Source organism: Harpegnathos saltator, unplaced genomic scaffold (genome assembly GCF_003227715.2).
Source record: "Harpegnathos saltator strain DR-91 unplaced genomic scaffold, Hsal_v8.6 scaffold664, whole genome shotgun sequence".
Classification (NCBI taxonomy): Eukaryota; Metazoa; Arthropoda; class Insecta; order Hymenoptera; family Formicidae; genus Harpegnathos; species Harpegnathos saltator.
Window position 1 is genome coordinate 88,354 of NW_020230498.1, and position 20,842 is coordinate 109,195.

General features: G+C 50.3%; 1 protein-coding gene across 2 annotated transcripts in view; it reads right to left on the bottom strand.

Annotated features, from left to right (window-relative positions):
- Window positions 1-20,842, bottom strand: part of Fhos (Formin homology 2 domain containing) — a 144,982-nt gene that overhangs the window by 9,939 nt on the left and 114,201 nt on the right. The window contains exons 10-18 of one of the 2 annotated variants that reach the window (XM_025305026.1): window positions 19,844-20,513; window positions 13,150-13,308; window positions 12,377-12,559; window positions 11,278-11,397; window positions 10,049-10,183; window positions 9,568-9,710; window positions 8,657-8,924; window positions 8,185-8,308; window positions 3,889-4,188 (exon numbers count right to left, since the gene is read on the bottom strand). In XM_025305026.1, the coding sequence (XP_025160811.1) occupies window positions 3,889-4,188; window positions 8,185-8,308; window positions 8,657-8,924; window positions 9,568-9,710; window positions 10,049-10,183; window positions 11,278-11,397; window positions 12,377-12,559; window positions 13,150-13,308; window positions 19,844-20,513 (2,102 nt within the window). Of the gene's footprint in view, window positions 1-3,888; window positions 4,189-8,184; window positions 8,309-8,656; window positions 8,925-9,567; window positions 9,711-10,048; window positions 10,184-11,277; window positions 11,398-12,376; window positions 12,560-13,149; window positions 13,312-19,843; window positions 20,514-20,842 lie in introns of both variants that reach the window. The other variant, XM_025305025.1, reaches the window with a different exon arrangement.

Here is a 20,842-nt window from a genome sequence, read left to right on the forward strand (position 1 = left end):
ACTTGCGCTCGCGCAAGAATCTAATTGAATTATCGGGACGTTTGGCGCGGGAAATTATTCTTGCGGTATTTTCGGTGCACTCGTTTCTTACTTGTAACGCTCATAGGACAATTTTTTCAAGATCTTCGACGAGATTCCGAAGAGGAGGGGAAAACTTTTTTTTCCTTCGGTAAATATATAGAAAAGGGCACACCTCACCGATTTCTTTCATTTTGAAATATGTTATAAAGGATGAAATTCTGAGTGACTTTTCCGAATACAATTATACGGGGGTCGCTTTTAGTTTCTGAGATATTGGACTTTAAAGTTTTATAATTGATACGTTGAAGTATATTTGAAGTAGACAAGCAGTTTTCATTCACTTTAAATATAGGAAACAGTACGTATAAGCGGGAGAGGGGCTCCTATCCCGTCCCTCCCCCGCACCCCCTTCCCAAGCAAATCCTAACCTAACCTAACTTATTGCATCTTTATATATTTTTGGACATTGTTGGAAAAAAGTTCTCCCAAGATCTATCACCTGGCTCGACTTATGATGATATCTGCATATAATTAGGTGTTGTGGCTTTTCAATATCGCCCAACAATATGTAAAGATGCAATAAGTTAGGTTAGGATTTCTTTGGGGAGGGGATGCGGGGGAGGGGCGGAGCCCCTCTCCCGCTTGTATGTACTGTCTCCCATATTTCTATGTATACACTATGTGTGGATTAACTGTTTGGATTGTACTGTAAATAACGTCAGTTTATGATATCTGGAATTTAATTCCAGGATAATAAAAATTCCAAAATTTTAAAAACAAATATCTCGGAAACTATAAGCGACCCCCATATAATTGTATCAAGAAAAGTCACTCAGAATTTCATCCTTTATAACATATTTCAAAATGAAAAAAATCCGTGAAGTGTATCCTTTTCTATATATTTACCTCTTCTTCTTCCAAAGAATGTACTCACGTCGAAATTTTCGTGTTCCACGTTAACCCTGCAAATTTCGCCAAACTTAAAAGACCAATGGAGAATCTCGAGGTACAACTCTGTACAAGCTATTGACACCTACCTTTCTACGATGGCAAGCAGCAAACTGTCGTTTTTTCCCTTCATGCTGAGGCTCCAAGGTGGTTATTTCAGGATTATTTAATTTTTGATTACCTCATTATATTCTATTTGCGTTCAATCTTTATTTTTAATTTCAAAGCAGTGTGTTGTGTAATAATATAATTTACTATTAATTAATTATGTAATTTTATACTGCAAATAGAATATGTGCGATAAGCAAGTATTAAATAATAAAAATGTGTGAATAAAACAACGAACATTTTACTTTCATATAATCTCTTCGTTATTTTTTCTCTGCTGGCGTTGGAAATATCGATAAAATTTGAAGCTCTTCGAAAAGGCTGAGAAAAAATCTGTAAACTCGAAGATAGCAGGTATGTGTCTAACAATGCTGCGCGCACCAATAGAAATCGAACTTTCGATTCCATAAAAATATCAAAAATAGTAGTGAAGAGAAAGCGTTAGCAGGTGCGTGTAAGAAGAGTCGCGGCTCAAGAAGCATTATTAGACCGCAGTGACACAACAACACTTTTAAAACTTGCGCTAAATTCCGAGGCCGATATAAACTCGTAGTAACAAACTATTTCCCGCTTTTGATCGAGCGCTTGATTAATTACAGTGTCTCGTATTTGCGGAAATATTTCAATCAACATTATTTACTGTGAAATAAATACACGTCAACGTGTAAGCAGAGAGATCCTGCGATTATTTATCAGACAATCATCGACCACGAATACCGGCTTGAATCACGACTCGAGTGCCTTCTTATTCCCGGTAAACGTGTCAAACGTCGTTCCCGTGAAAATCCCGGGAACGTCCGCGCAATAAATGATCTTGGCACACCTGGAGATATATACGACGTGTCGCCGGGCCGCTCTCGGCGTCCTGCGTCCTCCGTCCTGGCTCATCGATCCAGCAACACCTTGCTCGACGTAGGCTGCACCGTCGTGACACAGCAGAGAGACCGTCACTTGTGACACTGTGATACACATCGACACTCGCGTATATGATTCCATCGGAAGAATGCGGCTTAATTAATCTCGCGATGCTGCCGCAAGAGTCCCCGTAATATTCAAATCGCCCGACGGAAAGTATAAATATAAATAACCGTCACACACATACACGAGCGCGAGCGCGAGCGTCAGTCATGTCGTGTTAACCGCTCTTCGATCCGGCACGTAATGACGCGGTCGCCAAACAATCGCTGGAAAAGGCAAAAACTCTCCCCACCATTCGCTAACCGCGAGCCATTGTCGCCCGATCCTAGATAGATAACGACCCATATTCTGAACTCTCTCTCGTCGCTGAAAGTGACTCTAAAAGTGGCTTACAGCCAATCAGGTGGCTTGTAAGCCACTTTTTACAGTCGCTTTTAATGATAAAAGAGAGTTGAAAATATGAGCCAACGTGTATACAAACACGACGACCGCTAGATCCAGACAAACAACGTTCTTGGAACATAAGCTCGTAGCCGCTTATCAAACTCAGGTCAGGAGCGTGCGCATCGGAAATTCCGCCCGCAGCCCGATTCGCCCGATCCGTGGCCGGTTGACGGGTGATTATTAATTAACGCCGCATTCCCGATCGATTCGTATTTTCTCACGGAACCGCGGGAGTGCCTGACTACGATGACAACCAGGAGCCGAGTCCAGGACGAAGCGCAGGACGCGGGGTGTAGCGGGTGTAGCCGACGACGGAGCTTGCAGCACCTTCCGACCCACCTGTTTTCAACGCACAAGTCTTCGAAATCGAAATTTCCAACGCCAGTGAGAGATAATAAAGAGACTGTGAAAGAAGGTAGTTTCTGTGTGTCATTTCATTCGCCCGTTTATACCTATTGATTTTTACTGGGTTGTTTAATTATTCTGTGTTTGCGTAGTGGTCCTTGAGGTTCGACGAAATTTGCAGGGTTATAACGTGCGTGCCGAAATTACAATTATAATTATCGTTAGCATTGTCGTTATTCCACGCGTAACGCGCACGAGCCGCGCGCTCTCGTTCCGTCCGAAAGTCCCGAAAGCGCGAATTCATCGCGCGTTCCGCAGTTTCGAGCCTCGAGCCCTGCTACGCGATGTAGATCGCGGTTGATATCAACCGCGGCAGCGGCAGCGGCAGCGACTGCGTCGAGGTATTTGCGCCAAACACGACCAAAAACGCCGACGTCGAAGCGGAGGCGGACTCGGTGCTAATGAAGTGCACGGGAAATTGAAGAAACCTTCTCAATCGACGCGACACGTGTCACGATCGCATGTTCGATCTGGGGCGTCGACGCCGACATCTCCAAACTTCTCTCGCTTATCGATCGACTCCGGTGACCCAGCAGCGGCGGCTCCGAGCGCAGATCGGCGGTTCTCAATAATGTACAGTTCGCGGCGAATAATTCAAGACTGCCGCGGCAGCGGAAATTATCGGAGAATTTCGCGACTAGTGGCCGACATTTCGCGCGGCCGATTGAACTTTAACGACGAATTTTCACGCCACTTGCGAGTTCCCGTCTCGCCCCATTACGTTCCCAGGCGAATTGGCGAATCGTGCCGAGATGTCGCGTCGCAACGTCGAAGCGCCGTCGGCGAGCGGTACGCGATAGCGCTGTTTGATCACCTTGCTTCGATTTATCGTCGGGCAAATTTCCACGATGTTTCATCGTGGAAATTATCGCGTGACTCTCCGGCGCGCATGATCGCCGATTCGCGCGATGACATATGCTCGTCGTCCCCCCGACTTTGTCGCGCAAGAATTCTACAGAGAGTCATCGATTCCGCGACCAGAGCTCGATCGATAAAGGGAGGAGAGGAGAGAATCCAGGTGCAGGGTGCTGGGGTCACACTTACAAGACTTACGATCGGCGTGTCTGGTCCTCTTGCGCTCGCGCGGCGTTGTCCTGGTGGCCGGTGCCTTCGTCGCGGTTTTCACCAGGGATTCCAGCAGTTCGTCCACACCGTCGGCCAAGTTGCCGTTGGTGCTCTCGTCCCGAAGCACCGGACCCAGCGCGATTATACGTCCTGGAACAGAGAGCGAGATTTCCCGCTCCATTTCAGCACCAACAAAGATCCGTCCTCCGGTCTCCGAGTCCCAACCTCGGCTGTATCTCCCCCTGGTCTCTCGTTCTCTCGTGTGAAAATTTGCGTGAACTGAATGATGAAAAAGAACATGTCGAACGAACAGCCCGATCGTTGACGAAGCAACGGGCTCGCGTTCGACCGTAGTCGAGCCGACGTGAACACGCGAGTGAGCTGTGCCAATTATTGTCTCGTGCCAAGCAGGTCTCGTCTCGTGTATCTTTACAAATTACGAGGCATTATAGCAGACAGTTTGTCTCGGTTACTCGAAGCGGAACACTCCCTCAAAGAGGCAGAGGCGTTTAATCAAAGGCAATCCCCCGCGAAGGGAAATCGCGTGCATCCGCGGGATTCGTCTTCCGCGTCGTCTCTTATTTCCTAGCCGGGTTAGTCACCCCGTTCGGTCCGCCGGGCAGAAACTTCGAAACTGTCAAATGCACAGAATTTCCTCTCTTCAGGGCTCCTCTTCTTTCAAACTCGCCCGAGAAAAGCTATTGCGCCGGTGGCTCTCTCTCTCTCTCTCTCTCTCTCTCTCTCTCTCTCTCTCTCTCTCTCTCTCGATACAAGTGCCGCGGGAAAGGAGACCCGACGAGAGATAGAAATGCGGCCGGGCGAGCAGGGTGGCGATAGAATTTTCATGGGCGGGAGATACGGCGAGAGAGGAAGGAAAGGTCTTTAAGTTTCGCTTATTACGCCTTCCTTGGCAGGACACAGCGGGTCAATCGGGACAATTCGTTTCCGCGGCCGCTCTACCGTACGTAATGTACGAGCGCGCTCTCCAGCGATTTGCCGTTCGCTGATCCGATATAACCGCCGAGAGATCTCTCTCGATAGCGGTGTATATATACGTTCCGCTTGATGCATTCTCGTTGCGCAAGCGATCGGATCGTGAGACTCGTCGCGATAACAGATGCAATAGATTTCTGATCCGAGCGAGATCGAGCTCGCGCTCGCGCGTAATATTGCCGCGACGCAGCCCAGCCCGGGCCCGAGTCCTCGCCTCTTTTTAAAACATATATCATCATCGTCGCGGAGAGACAGAGAGAGAGTGTTCCCGAGCCTTTTTCCAGGTGTTCCAGCCCAGAGTGCCGTCATCCAGCTAGAAATGCCGGCACGACTTAGACGGGGAGCGTTTAGATACTTTATGTCCGGACATACGCGGGAATAAAGGGGAGAAAAGTTATGACGGCTGCAGTCGCGGTAATGCACGTGGATGGTGGTTGGGTTTACGAGCTGTACAGGGTCGGATGTAGGTTCCAACCCTTGTTCCTTGAGTCGGCTCAATCCCCTGCGTATCCCCCTGCACGCTCACACGAAGAAGAGAGAGAGAGAGAGAGAGAGAGGCAGCGGGAATAAAAATTCCACGTTCGTCAGGAAAGTGGTGATTCGCGGTTACAACCTAATATAGCCTTACGAGATCCGGAACGTGTCAGTCGTTCCTGCTGGATCTCCCTCCCGGGATGACATCGCCGTGGGATTTGATCGTACGTAACGACGGGTCTTCGCGCCCAGAGTAAACACGTCTCCCTCATATCGAGGATCCGATTGTCATATTTATTGTCGCAATGTCTCGCGATATGTCCGCGCGAAGGGGGGCACCCGGTGGTGGCGGCGGCGGCGGCGGCGGTGGACTCTTCGGTCATTGAAGACGGAATAGATCAGAACAGGGAAGGGGGGGTAGCAAAAGTTTGAAAATTGCGTTCGTTGTAAATACCTCGCGCCAGATTGAAACACCGGACAATCGACGGCGCGATTCATCTTCGGATAGCTTTCCGATGGCGCGAAAGGAATGTTATAGACTCGCTATAACGCTAATACGCTGAATGAATATTTATCCGCGAAAGATAAAGATGGCAAAGGGAGAAATTGATAAAGTTGAAAAGAAAATCGACGGAAAGAAGGTAGAGGAGGAGGAGGAGGAGGAGGAGGAGAGCGAAAGGAGAAGGAGGAGGAGAAGAAGCGCGGCAGAAGATACCAGGAGAGTTGGCGAACAATGTTACAATAAAACTTACAACATCGGGGAGAGAGAGAGAGAGAGAGAGAGAGAAAGAGTCCGACGGAATTCTTTCCGAACGAATTCAAAGAATAAATTTCTCAGGGGCTGTTATTTGCGCGATACTTCTCCGCGCGCCGACTCGAATAATATCCACGTCGCTTCGAATATTCCCCCTGGAAGTTAACTACTTTTAAATTCTGCTTCCCCTCACCCCTGCTCCCCCTCCGGAGAGACGAAGTTACCGTCTTACGCAGCGCGGCGCAAAGCGCGATAAAGAGTGAGTCGGGCGGGCGAAATTCTCCACTCTGGTTGAGAATTTTTCTCTCATGAATACAGAATTTATAAAGCACAACACTCGACCGCGCCGAAGACACACCGTTGCGTCTCTTATTCACCTCCCAACCCTTCTCCCCCTCCCCTCGCCAACCGCTCCCTACTGCTACTCGCCACCGAATGTTAATGCTACTTACAACCGAGTTACATTTACGGCTTAACATGTACGGCTGGCGGCGGGAAGAAGGCAGGAAGGAAGGAAGGAAGGAAGGAAGGAAGGCGGGAAGGAAGGAAGGAAGGAAGGAAGGAAGGAAGGGAGGAAGGAAGAAAGTACAAGGGTGTTTCGAACACAGTCGCGAATTTCGGCCGGAGAAAATCCGGCTGCGCAAAAGAGAAACTCACTGGCGGTGCGGAGCGAGCCTCCGCGTGAGCGCCCGTACGAAGGTAATGGACATAACGAACGGCAGGCAGAGCCGGGGACTTATACGCGCCGGTAACTTCCACGTTGTAGTTCGCCTAAACACAAGGGAGGACGGCAAGAAACTGGATCCGAGCGAGCGAGCGAGTGCGCTCACGAACGCGGCGTGTAATCACGAGGAGGACGGGGCGACGCATTTACTTCTCGTTTTCCGGTAATGTCGTCAAATGACCCGGCGCTATCCTTAAATCTTGCCTGCAAGAGCCGCTGCTTAAGGGCGACATTTATCTCGCGCGCGCACACCACCGCCACCACTGCCGCCGCGACCGCCGTCGCCGCCACCACCACCGCCGCCGCCGCCGCCGCCGCCGCCGCCGCTGCCGCGCCGCCACCGCCGCCGCCGCCTCCACCACCACCACCACCGCCGCTACCGCCGAGCTGGAACATTACACGAAGATGAGGAGAAATTCTCGCACTTTGTTCTTATCCGCAGCGGAATAGTCGACGTGGCTGTGCGCCGCCTTCTAGAGTCGCGCCAGCTAAAAGTGAGGCTTAAATAGAGGCTGGAAGACCGCCGTCATGTCCCGTGTCGTGATCGCCCGCGGTGATAAAATCTCTCGCTCTGTCTGATCGCGAGGAGCAAGAGCGCCCGACTTGCGCGCTCTCGCTTGATTCATGAACCTCCTCTCCTTCCCCCTGCCGTTGTACGGGATGTCGCGAGAGAGTCACGCATTTTCCTACTCTCCGAGAGAGAGAGAGAGAGAGAGAGAGAGAGAGAGAGAGAGAGAGCGTCTGTCTCCTCCTGTGCACCGCCGCCGGTGGCGGCAGTTCGGTGTTACGGATTACCGTACGCGTGTACGCGCGCGTCTGTGCCAATTTTACAGAGAGATTTTGCCGTAACGAGAATTGAGCGCTCATAAATCGTGCACGATATTCGTGTGTGCACGTACAGGAACGGATTAAAAATATCTATCGGCGAGGGGCGGCGGGGAAGGAGCACGGTGTTGCTCCGGGGATATTTATTATATTATTGTCGCTTGATGGAACACATAATGGGCCGCTACATATTTCAACATAGAGCGACTGTATTATGCGATAAAGCGCACCCGGACCAATTCATTCGCAGCTTAAATAGTTGATCGCCCTTGATAATGCGCGGTGCGTAATCAACGCGCGCGAGATTGCCGCGATGAAAAATGAAGAAACACATCGAAATAAATCGAGACAATGGACGCGACGTGACGATAGGATTGGAGATGGGGGGAGGGGGGGGGGGGCGACGCGACGGCAGGGGAGGCTGCGAATCGATGCGAAAGTGTATCGACGCTGAAAGCGGAAACATGAGAGGAGCGGAGGGGACGCGATTTGACTGAGAACTCACCGTCTTTCCTCTGCCTTCGCCATGGTAATGTGCCGTGGATACTTTCGACGTCTGAGATGTCACTGCCGAGTAGCTGCCTGAGCTCCGCGTCCGCTCGGTCCTCCTTTGTGCGGAACTTGCCGACCTGCGGCAGAAGCGAGTTCGCGATTTTACAGTTTGCTCGCGAGAGCCGCCTTCCGCGCGATTTCACGCGGCGCCTGCCGCGAATGTGCTTGTGCGCATTGACGCGCAATTAAGACAGAGAGACCGAATGAGCGAGTCCACGCGGGTCCATTTTTGCCGGGAAAAGTCGTAGACGGTCGAGACGGAGACGGAGACGGAGACGGATTTCTCACGAGGGCTCGCGGAGCGGATTCGGGATGAGAGCGAGGAGTGGCGGAGAAGAAGAAGAGCGGTGAAATCCGCCGGCGCGGCGTCGCTTCCGCGACGCGGAACGCAGCCGGATACGCGAGACGAAACGGAAATGCCTTACCTCCGTTATCATTTTCCCCCTGGTCTTATTGCGCTCTCGATGATTGGCTTTCTTCTCGAGCTGCTGTATCACTCGCTCCCTGGTGGTCCTGTACTCCAGGGCGAATTCGGACACGATCCTGCAAAACTCGTTGGGTTTCGTGTCTTGCACCCTGTGCAGCGGTATACCGAGCCACAAGATGAATTTGCGGAAACGATTTATGATACGCCGGTGCACGATGCCTAAGACGATTATCCTCTCGGCGCAGTCGGCGAGGAAATCGGACATTCTGCGACAGAAGAGGGGGCAAAGATGGCCATGTATTTCCGAAACGCACGGTTTCGACGGTGGAGCGCGCTGATCGAACATGTCCGGCGATCCCGTCGTTTCGCTTCGGCCTCGAATAGCGCGCATAGAAACATCAACTTCGGCGACTTTGCTTTGTTATCGAGAAACATTCTCGCGATCGTAATGAATTGTCTTGAAATTCGCGAGGGAGTATGAAGTGTTCAAAAGGAGGAGAAGTAATTAAAGCTGCAGAGCGCGCGCAAGGCAAAAGACACGATGGAGATCTCCATCGGGAAGTTGCCAGTGCAATGGGGATGATTGTCGGCAGAAAGGATGAATGGAGAGAGGCTCGAGGGAGGAGAAAATGCCCTTTCGGTAATTAATGGAAGCTCCACTTGGACGTCAGCCAGGCAGTGGCTCGCTTGAAAAAAAGCTCCACTCACTCTCTCTCTCTCTCTCTCTCTCTCTCTCGCTCCACCAAATTTATCGAAGCCACTCGGGGGACTTCTTAAACGACGAACGCCCGGAGAAGACTCGTCCGCGGACGAAGGAGGAGAGCAGAAGGACGAGAGAGAATCTCGGAAATTGGTTCGCGGGCGGAGACACAGAGAGCTAAAGAGAGACTCGATGGGAATTATACTCACTTGACCTTCATCATCGTCGAGCCATCGTGCTTCGCAATGAGCTTGAGATGGTCCCAAGACGCTTTGCACTCGCTCTCGAGTTTCGCGATGTTCGCCGCCAGTTCGTCGAAATCGATTTTCGAAGCTCTCGTTACCGCGCCGATCTGAAAGCAGAGTCGCGCGTAAAAAATACTCGACGGGAATAGAGCGGGAACGCGGCCGCGTTCGCGGTATAACGGGGGCTTCTCCGGAACAAGTTCCGAGCGCCGAGCGCCGCCGTCTCGTCGCCGTCGCGGTGACGGCGGCGGCGTCGATCGCGGCGGAATTTCGAGGATGATTTAAAAGTTAAAGGAGATCGCGCGAGGAACGGAATCGGCTCGGCGATGGCGTCTCCCTCGGAAAAGTCGCGAGCAAACGACCGGGCGATTCGCGCTCGCGCTCGCGACGAAAAGTGTAAAGTTTCCTCGGTCCTCTCGGCGAAGGTGCCGGGGCTGCTACTCACTTCGGAGTAGAGATCCGTCGAATCCGGGAACTTCTCCATCACCATATGACAGAGGTGATGAAGCAGCGAGTGCTTGTGAACCGTATCCTTCACTTCAGGTACTTTGACGAGGTATTCCAGCTGAAAGCCCTTCACCTGGAAGACAGAAAGAAAAAGTCGTCGTGACGCGTCGCGGCGCAACGGCGGGAAAATCGCGCGCGCGCGCGTCTTTCTCTCTCGTTAAAGCGCTGGTAAATCCCGATAATTTTCACGAGGCGCGCAGCCCTCTTGGGACAGACGCAACATGGCAGCGGGGCTGAGTATTTTCTTCGTTCGTCGCGGCCGTCGCGATTTCAATTTATTAACGAGGCGCGAGTGAGCGAGTGACACGAATCGCGGAACACGGACACGGTCGAGGGAGCGAAAGCGAGCGAGAAGAACGGATCTCGCGTGAAATTCAGCGGTTCCGCGTCGCGCTCTCGAGAGGAATCAACGGAGCGAATAAATATGTCAACGGGAGCCAGGCTGGACGATAAATCCCTTTCTTCGGCAAACTTGGGAATTTTCGAGATTCGTATGCGCGCCCGCGTGTATACGTGCGCGCATAACGTGCGCGAGCACGGCGTTATAATTTCGGCGATATCGAATAGCTCGGCGGATGCCGATATTACGGTATTCGGCGTATCCGATATGGTACACTCTGCGCGGCGCGTTCTACAAACAGGACTGTCGGCCGGGAGCGGCGAGGAAAATTACTTGCCGCGTAAAAATTTCAGCCGCACACGCGCACGAAAGAATGCAACGTTGTGCAGCGCGATAGAGCGCGCGCGCGCGCTCGTATATCGCGGGAATGAAACCGATGGAAATTCGACGAGTGAGCCGTCCAAGGGCTTCCTAATACGCAGCAGTCGCCGTTCCCGTCGCGTCAGGACCGGTCGAAAATTCCGACATCGTCGTTCGAGGGATCAAGGCGAATAAAGAGGGCCGTGATTGCGGCGAGAGAGTCCGTATTAAACCGAGATTGTTTTCACAAAAATGTGGCAGCCGGCCAAGCGGCCGCGAGTGAGCGAGCGAGCGTGTGCACGAGAGGTATCTCGCAGTTAGCGGAGCTGGCAGTTAGAACGAAATTATAGATATATCGTCGGGATTTCTCTCGAACCGCCGCAACCCTCCCTCCCCGAGGGGAGGGGGCTCGGTTTGCGGGACAGGCGGATTAAGCGGATATCATTTGGCTGGCATTCAATACCCACCTCATTTCCGTTGAGGAATATCCCGATCGAAAGGAGCGTGCTCAGAATCCCGCGGAACGTTTTATTCACTCGCAGCGTCTCCATGCCCTGCTTCAGATCCATCAAAGGGTCCGCGATTTCCTGAAAGTCACAAAGCCCGAGAGCTCGCGTTTATTCCTTGGCGGGTCGCGTGCTCTCTGTTGTCGACCGGCCGGCCGACGGATCGATTTCTCTCCCTCTCTCTCTCTCTCTCTCTCTCTCTCTCTCTCACTCTCTCTTTCTCTCTCTCTCTCTCTCTCTCACGAGCACGCGCGTGGCTCACCCCGGCGCACGGCGTCATTATGCAGGATTAATATCCTGCAGTGAACGCGCGGCAAAAAGCCGGAACCGAAGGTCAGCCAGGAAGGAAGTCGTTCTTTCCCCACGCGGGAAAAACGGAAGCACTCTCGCGAGGACGGGCTGCCGCGAGGGTGGGCAGACTTTTCGAATTGAATGCGAATCGGGGGGTGCAATTTCGCGCACGCCACAAAAGCGCGAAGTTTCGGTCGCTCTCGCGGCGGATTTTCGAATTTCACGGGGCGAGCTGACTATCTCACGCGATCGCGCTTGCCCGTTCCAGTCAGGGAAAAAGGTCGTCGTCGTCGTCGTCGTCGTCGTCGTCGTTATCGTCGCCGTCGAGTGACTTTCCGCAGCCCCGGCGCGCACGATATCGGAATTCGCTATTTTGTCGTTGAAGAAATCGCGCGCCGGGAACGCTCCTCCGGCGCTGCCGACTTCCTTCTTGCCTGCATCGCTGGCATTCCTCCTCATCGTCGTCGCGATACTCCCGAGGAAATTCGCGAGCGGAGCCAGGAGCGAGGGCGCGGCCGCCGCGGCGCGGGCGGGAGCCGCGAGGAAAGAAGCCAAGCTGATTGCCATTACGTAACAGTGGTACTCAACCGTGGACACATCGTCGTGATATCGCGTCGATGACGTGGGTGTGTTTCTCGAGGAATTACGTCCGATGACATTACGGATGACGAAGAAAAAAAAGGAAAAAGGAAACTAACGCGTTCTCGGGGTTGATTATGCGCGCGACGTCGAGGCAGAGACGGACCAAGCACCAAGATATCGCGATTACCTTTTCAGAGTTCTCAAAGTCCAGCTTGAACGCCCACAGCTTCAGTCTCGCCGGCAATTCCGAGATGGAGGTCAAAGTCAGGAGGAACTGTTCGGCCGATCCTAGAGGAAGGTCGGGATTGGCAGCCTGAGCCTCTTGTATCCTGGATTTTTCCTCCTTGGTGGGCAGCATCGTCAGGAGTTTCTGTTTCGGGAGGGTCGAGGGGGCGAAGGAAGAGGAACAAACGAAGAAGAGAAGCCCAATCGGAAATTAGAGAAATCAGAATAAAATCGGAAACTAGAATATACAGGTGCGGATTTCAACTGAATCTCGAGGTCGACCGTGAACAGAACTTTGGATAATCTTCAAGGTTCCCTGTCCGTCGTGAATTAAAGCGGGATCGGTGTGAACGTGTGTGTGTGTGCGTGTGTGTGTTTTCAGTCGGGCAGACGTTCAATATGCGGGTGGAAATTGAAACATCGATTAAGTAGATTTTGTACGTGAGATGCATACGAAGCGCGTGATCGAAACGGAGACTCGGAAATAGCAGTGAGAATTTCACGCTGCGCGGGCGTGAAATTCTTTAGCGTGAAATTCTCATTTTCGCGGGGAAACAAAGACGCATCGCGAAACATGGAGCCGTAAGTCGCGCCCGAGCAAAATCTGGCGCCGCACCAGTGGAGAGAATATGAGAGGGATATCTCCTTTCTTTCTCAGCGAGATGTTTATTAGCGAGCGCAAACTATTCCAACGAGAGAGTGGCGACTCGTGAGTGAGGAACGCGATATTCTCACCTCGATACCCTCCCTGTTCATGATGGTGGCGTCCATCTTGAGGATCGCGGTCTTGATGGACCTCGGCGGCGGCAGTTTCGTCATGCCGATGTTGATGGCGTTCGACCTCTTGTGATTCAGCACGATGATCTCCTTGTTCTTGTTCATCTCCTGCTGCTTCTGCTCGGCCGAGAACAAAGCGAGGCTCTTTAGCTCCAGCGAGAATGCACGCGCGACGCTACTTCGACATTCTCGTTATTAATCCGCAGCGCTGGCAGCTACTGCGAACGATTAGTACATATCGATGCACCGTGCACATCGGCATTCTCTCTTTCTCTACAAATACCTTGTTACAGAAGCACACCTACGTGTAAGCTACGAGTGTGATGCGGCGCGACGCGTCATACAGCCCCTCGCGAGAGCACAACGACGCGCGGAACGTATCGAGGACGTCACGAAAAGAGGATAAATGTTAGCCATTCTTCCGATTGGAAATGGAGATACACGTGGACGTGGTATGTTGAATGCTTTCCGATTCGAGCCGCCATCGGGCTGCACGCGTGAGGCGACAATTTCACGGTCAACAGTACGATCACGAGGTATGGCCAAGCATAGCGATGATATTTCGGACGAAATTAACGAAAATCCTCGCGATTGGGTGGCACACAGGGCGACACTTTCGTGTGTGATTTGTAACGCGAGAAGAAATAATCACACGCACACACACACACACACATAGGTAACCTACGAGCTGTGCAAATCATCACAACCACCTACAGAGTGTCATCGCATGCTCCGGCAAAGACCGACGCGTAATTACCGATCTCGCACACGCGCATGGCTCATTTCATCACGGCGAGTCCGTTCATCGAGCCCCGAGTGGATTGGCCGATTACGACGAGGAATGCGCGTGAAACAGCAACGGCGACAGCAACAGCAACAAACGCAAATGCGAGGTGACGCGTGTCGCGGCCCTTGAAAAGCGAAGCGTCACCCGTAGAGTCTTAATTAATGCGTTATGTCATTAACTCGCGACGACATTAACCGCGTTGTCCTAGGTAGCAAAACACACACACACACACACACACACACATATGCACACAAGAAGAGAATACACTCGAAACGCATGCACGCGTTAATCACATTGAACGATCGAGAAAACCGCGCGGGGAAGTTAAGAAATTAAGACTCACCTCCTGTAAAATTCCAGCATGCCATTTCGTTCATTTTTTTTTTTCGTGCGAGCACCAACAACATTGCCAAGAATACAAGAAGAAGATTAGTTGTATTGCAATAAACCACCACCACCACCACCACCACCACCACCACCACCACCACCACCTTCGCTACCATCGCTACCATCGCTATTCCGCCGATATCCAACCGCCGACATAAACGTTATTCATGTGTGACCGTTATCATAACCGTTACCTCTTACGCGATATAGTTACGCGGTTAACCGCGTTATTAAATTAGCCGATGTTACTGCGCAACGCTTATTTGATAATTACGTGCATATGCGGGCCCGGTCGTAGCGGAGCTAAGTGAAAGTTAATGCAAATCGAAATTCATTTAATCCGCTCGCTTAATCCGCGCTCTCCTGCGCGCGGGTAACGTGAGACAAACGAGATGTCTCTTCTCACGGTCGCACAGAGGCAACACACGATGAGAGACGAGTGATTATAAAAAAAAAAGAGAGACCGATTCTCTTTACGACTGCGTGTGTGATCCCGAGCTAGTCTTCTTTAACCCTTTAACGTCCGACTTTTTTATAAGTGTTTTAAGAATAAAATTTGAGTTTTCTTCAACTGAGACTATAAGTAGTGATAACCAGAAAAAATATCAGAATTTTATATCTACGAGAAACCTTTCCAAGCAGAAGCAACTCCCAGAAGCGAAAAATACGCCTGATCGGTTAAATTTTTTTTTTTAGTTTTAATAATATCTTATAGATCACCATTTAAATAGTCCCTTCATTTTTCGCCGTATGAAAAACTGTAGGTCACCAGGTTTCACGAAAATAGCTTGATTTCTTAATTTTCGTGTCCACCATATTGGATTCGCCAAAGAATCTACATACAATCTATATATCATTTTTTAGAAGAAGAATTCACCTTTACAGCGGTGCAAAGAAAACGAAAATATCTCCTTTTTTGACTAAGTTATGGACTTTTAAATGCGTTTCTGGTAACTACACTAGGAAAAAAAAGTTTAGTATCTCTAACAAAACTGTTTAGCTGAGGCATTTTTTAATAGCAACTAAATATCTTGTTTTATATAACAAAATATTTAATTGTCTCAACTAGATATATTTTTTTGCTTTGTTCTCTGGACCAAATGATTTTGTTCTTAGATTTCATGTATAAAAATTAAGCATTTTAGTTATTTGATCCATAAAAATTACATAATAACGAAATATTATTTTACATAAACTAAAATAATGTCCAATGGATACTATTTTGTCTTTCTATGCGCTAAAATTTAGATTTTATATATTAAGAAAAGATTATAGTATTGTGTCCGAGCCACAAGGTTTGTGGCAGCGTCCGTTGTCCGTGAGCCTTAGGCATCTGATGCTGATTTTGACAACTGAACGAAGATTGTCTGGACGACGGAAAATCGATAAGAAGAAAACAACGACAGCTGACAGAGAATCTCCGGCGAGCTGTCATCGTAGACAGACGCGAGAATTGTAGAGCAGAGAATTATTCTTGTTCAAAGCTTGAGCGAGTTGCGCTGTAAATAGTAAAACTTGTTATTCTTACGCGAATGTTTTCATTTACCTGAGTGCAAGCGCGAGTGCGAGAGTGAGCGCAACAGTATTTTTAACAAAATTCATATGGTTGAAGCTTTTCGGTTGCTACAACAAAAGTATTACGTTATACGAACAAACTGTAATCAAACAAGATATTTGTCAACAGGAACTGAACAGTTTTCTTGGGCATATTTTAACCAAATTATTTTGTTGTTGCAACAAAATTTTGCTTCACGCAACAATACATTTTTCCTAGTGTACAGTTACCAGTAGGCGTTAAAGAGGGTTAACCTCCTCCGACCGCGACGGTCGCCACCCCCATGGCGCGCTTCGACCTCTGATTTCCGCGGCCTTTTTTCCCGCTCCGAAACGCGTGGCTCTGATTTACGATACGTATTGCCGAGGCGCAAGCGGCCGTACGACGGACGTCATTATTCGTCGTGTCGAAGGCGAGTTACCGGCGTTTCGCACCGCGCTCGTTCTCCACCCCCGCCAGTCTCGGCCGTCTCGTCGTCGTCGCGTCGACGGCGGCGCCTCGCGGTTTTCTTCTCAGCGCGCGTCGCCACTTGTGTGGTTCCCTTTTCCTCTCTTTCGTCCCTTCCCACCTCCTTTCGCTTTTTTTCCTTTCTTTCCACGAGGTCGACTGTAATTATCGGCGCGCCAGAACGCGGGTTCAAAGTGCGAGGAGGAGCGACGTCGGGAACGGCCGGTACGGAGAGAATAATTCCCGGCAGCTTTCGGTGAGCCGCGCGAAAAAGTGCGCGCTCGTCCGCCGGCTGGCCTCTCCGGCGCGATTTTACGCGAAACGTACCGCCGAGAGGAGACCGATATAGCCGCAATTACTGCGGTAATTAACGACACGCTCCTCCGCAGCGCGCGAGCGCTCGCAACGTCGCGGGCAGTTTTTTCAGTTCCCAGCCGCGCGAGCGTGCGAGAGAGAAAAAGAAACCGTGGGGAGGAAATGGGAGAACAAGATTGTCGCGCACGTCCGCGATCTCTGTCATTCTCCCAGTGATACGTGTCGTTGATTCTTCCGTTGACGCGTGTACGTCGCGTCTCTCGGCGTGCACATGCGTGCGTGCGACTTTGCCGATTCTCATTCTCAGCCGCGGATCTCCGCCGAGCCTCAATTAGGGATGCCGATTTTTTTTTTCAAATTGTCGACTTAAAGATAAATTATCGATTTAAAGATCGATTCGAATCACGAAGAAAAAAATCGGTTTGTAAAGAATCGATTTCAGAAAATCAATTTGAATCGGTATGCATGTAAAGTGAACCACTCATTAAAGTATACCGTCTGTCAAATTTCTACACTCTAAAGTAGACCTCGTGTAATTCATATAAAGTTTAATATGAATTAAAGGAATTAAACAGAAAGCACTCTTTCGGTTGTGTGTTGTGTGCGGCCACAGCAAGATAGAAAGAGATCTTTAAATCTTTATGCTAAGGATTTAATTAGTTTGATTAAACATCAATCAAGGGTTTTTAAACGTTATTAAATAACTTTATTCTTTACTATTATATGCATATAACACGTCACTCAATAAGTTCGTAGGATGACATATAAATGGCGCTACTATTGACAAATCCACATGATTTTTAGGAAGTACCAACCTTGTAAAAATGATACGTGTCAAAATTTCATGACAATCGGACGTTTCACGTTAGTTCACAAGTCACAGTGGTTTTAGCGACGCGCGACGTCGACTCGTTTTAGCAAGGCTTAAGTTTCGGCAATCACTTCTTCATTGGAGCCAAATCTCTTCCCCTGGAGCTTTCCCTGCCGATTTGACTCTGGAGTGTAGTGATGGATCCATGTTTCATCCATTGTCCACATACCGCATCGAAAAATTCTTTTTATTGCGCTGAAACAGCTCCAAACAGCCCGCTGAATCGTCGACGCGTTGCTAAAACGAGTCGACGTCGTGCGTCACTAAAACCACTGTAACTTGTGAACTAAACGTCCGATTGTCATGAAATTTTGACACGTGCCATTTTTACAAGGTTAGTACTTCCTAAAAATCATATGGATTTGTCAATAGTAGCGCCATTTATATGTCATTCTACGAACTTATTGAGTGACGTGTTACATACGTATATAATATATACTATTGGGTTGGCAACTAAGTGATTGCGGATTTTAAATAAGAATGAAAATTCAAAATTTTAAATTTGCTTTTTTAAATTTTTTTCAATGTATGCGATACATTGAGCTTCTCTGCAATATCACGTGTGCTATGACGATCTGAATCGATAATGGCCTTGATATGGGTCTCATCGACTTCAACTGGACGGCCAGATCGTTGAGCATTTTTCAATGAAAAATCACCAGAACGAAATCTGGCAAACCAATTTTGACACTGCCTTTCTTTCAAGGCTTCATTCCCATATACGTCACATAACTTCTTGTGTGCTTGCGATGCGTTCTTGCCTTTTCGGAAATAATACAATAAAATATGTCTTAAGTGCACGTCTTGCTCTTCCATTTTTAAATTGGGATAAAAACAAAACTAAACAACTGATCGATATAATTTTTGTACTAAATGAAAGGTAGAAGTCCAAACAATAAGAAAAAAATATAGGTTAGGTACTTTGAACACGTTAACGAAACAAAAGAAAGTGTAAAATCCATCTGTCGACAAAATCCGCAATCACTTAGTTGCCAACCCAATATTATATGGAGTGGCTGTGTTCGCTTCGCGCGTTCCGTCCCGCTGAAAATTTTCGCCCATGGGACATCGGCCTAAAGGCAACGTAATGTGCATCGTGCAGCCATTAAGTGAGTTCAAATATTACAACTAAAAAGAAATGAAAAAAAAACAAAAAAACTATATTACTAGTAGAAACTGAAAAGATCGTGTTGGCGATTTTCAGAATTTACAGATCGATCCTTGAATCGATTCAGTAGCAGAAAATCGATTTGAAATCGATTCTTTGGGCTTCGATTAATCGATCTTCGATTTAAAATCGGCCTATCCCTACCCTCAATATCATCGTCGAGCGCGACGATGGCGAGGCGCACGATCCCCTTTAGAACCTTCTAGCTGCGACTTCAACGCAGAATCGTCCGCCGCGTATTCGCTTGCTGCGTCACCGAAGCTCGAGTAATTCACGCGCTTCGTATGAAGCGCTAAGTACATCGTAGTGAATAAAAAGTGAAAATAAGAATAAGTACATCGAAAAATCACGATAAACACGATAAATAAATAAAAGATACAAGGCGTATATGTAGGCCTGCGGTGGTTGAAAGTCAAAATCGAACCGGGCAGAGCGCGCTCGCGCGCGCAGAATCTGCATGCTAACGAGAGCGCAGCTTTGGAGAGTTGGACCTTCGGCGCCGCGAGGAGGTACAAACGGCCGCGACTCAGCCAAGAGACGACCGTTTCGCCACTCGCGAAACGCCTGATTTGAACCGAGGCGAAGAGGAAGCACGCGTCGGGCTAACTGGAGCGAGCGAATCGTGCGCTGGAACAGGCGACGGCTCGTGCTTTAATCCATCATTGAACGTCACCGCCGACGTCTTTCCCAGCCGGGGTGGTAGTGTGCGACTCTCGCATCGGTACGGCCGCTCGTTTGTCACGAGCTCCGGGCCCCGGACCAGCGCCGGACCAATCAACTCGACGATGCATCAGCGATAGCGCAGCGCGCTCGCTCCGAGAGAGCGAGGGAGGCTCGTGCAAATGAATAAATAACGTGGTGAGATGAGGTTTCTCCGTTTGCGCTCGTTTAAAAACGCCGCGCGCCCGCTCACTCGGTGTGTGTGTGTGTGTGTGTGTGTGTGTGTGTACCGTCTCCTCGAGCGGCGAGTCGCGGCGAGAGCTGCCGCGACTCGGTTTGAGAGAGCGTCCTTCCCTTTATTACGTCGTGCCTTTTTTGGGAGCGAGTTTGTACGAGACGGCAATGACGACTCGCGCGACGACGTCGAATCGACGGGAAAAGTGTGTGGAAACTCGCGCTCACCTTGGTGATGAGATCCTTGGCTCGGCTCTCGAAGAGGTGCTCGAGCTTCTGCGTGTCAACCGCCACGGGCGTCAGCTCGTCCCAGATCATCTTGTGTTTGTCGAGCCGCGCGAGGATGTTCGGGTCGTCCCGCACCTCCTTCCAGAACAGCTTCACCGTTTTCTTGCTCTTCTTGGCGATCAACGACGGCGGGCTCTTGGGCGGACAGCTACTGCCGCCGCCACCGCCGCCGCCGCCGGTCTCGTTGACTAACGACGACCTCGACATCTTCAGGTTTACGCCGAACAGCTGCGGCGGCGGCGGGCCCTGAGGAAGCGGCGGCGGCGGTAGTCTCGCGCTCAACGGCGGCGGCGGCGGCGCCCTCGCGTCTCCGCACGGAGGCGCCATCGGCGGCGGCGGTGGCGGCGGCACGCCGTTCGCGACGTTGGCCGAACCCAGCACGTCGATCTCGTCGTCGGAATTGAGGTCGGTGAAGTCGAGATCGCAGAGCGCGAGCGGCCGCTTCAGCTTCTTCACGAGCTCTTCCCAGTGTAGCTCGTTCTCGGACTTCTTCGTCTCCTGAAGCTTCGGCAGGTTGTCGCCGGTTGGCGACTTCAGCACGTCAGCCTTCGACTTGGACTTGGCCAGACCTTCCTTCGCCTTCGAGATCAGCCCGCTGATGTCGCCTATCCTGTGTGCGCACGCGCGGCAAATGCTGCTTTGTACAAGTTGTGCGCGCGCGGTACTTTCGTTGATGTCGGGCGGGGGGGGGGGGCGGCGGGCGGGAGGAAGGAACGAAGGATGCGTGTTTCTCCCGTTGAGGTTTTTATCACACGGAGGAGAAGGCTCGATTGAATACCGGTCCGATCATTCTCCCGTCTCGTGACTGAACGGTTCAGAAATGCCGGCTGGAAATATCAGAGTTCCGTTCAAGTTGAGGAATCCTTGACCCTTGATCCCACCGAATTCCGACAACTCCAGCCGGGATTTCTGTATCGTTCAGACTTCACCGGAAAGTTG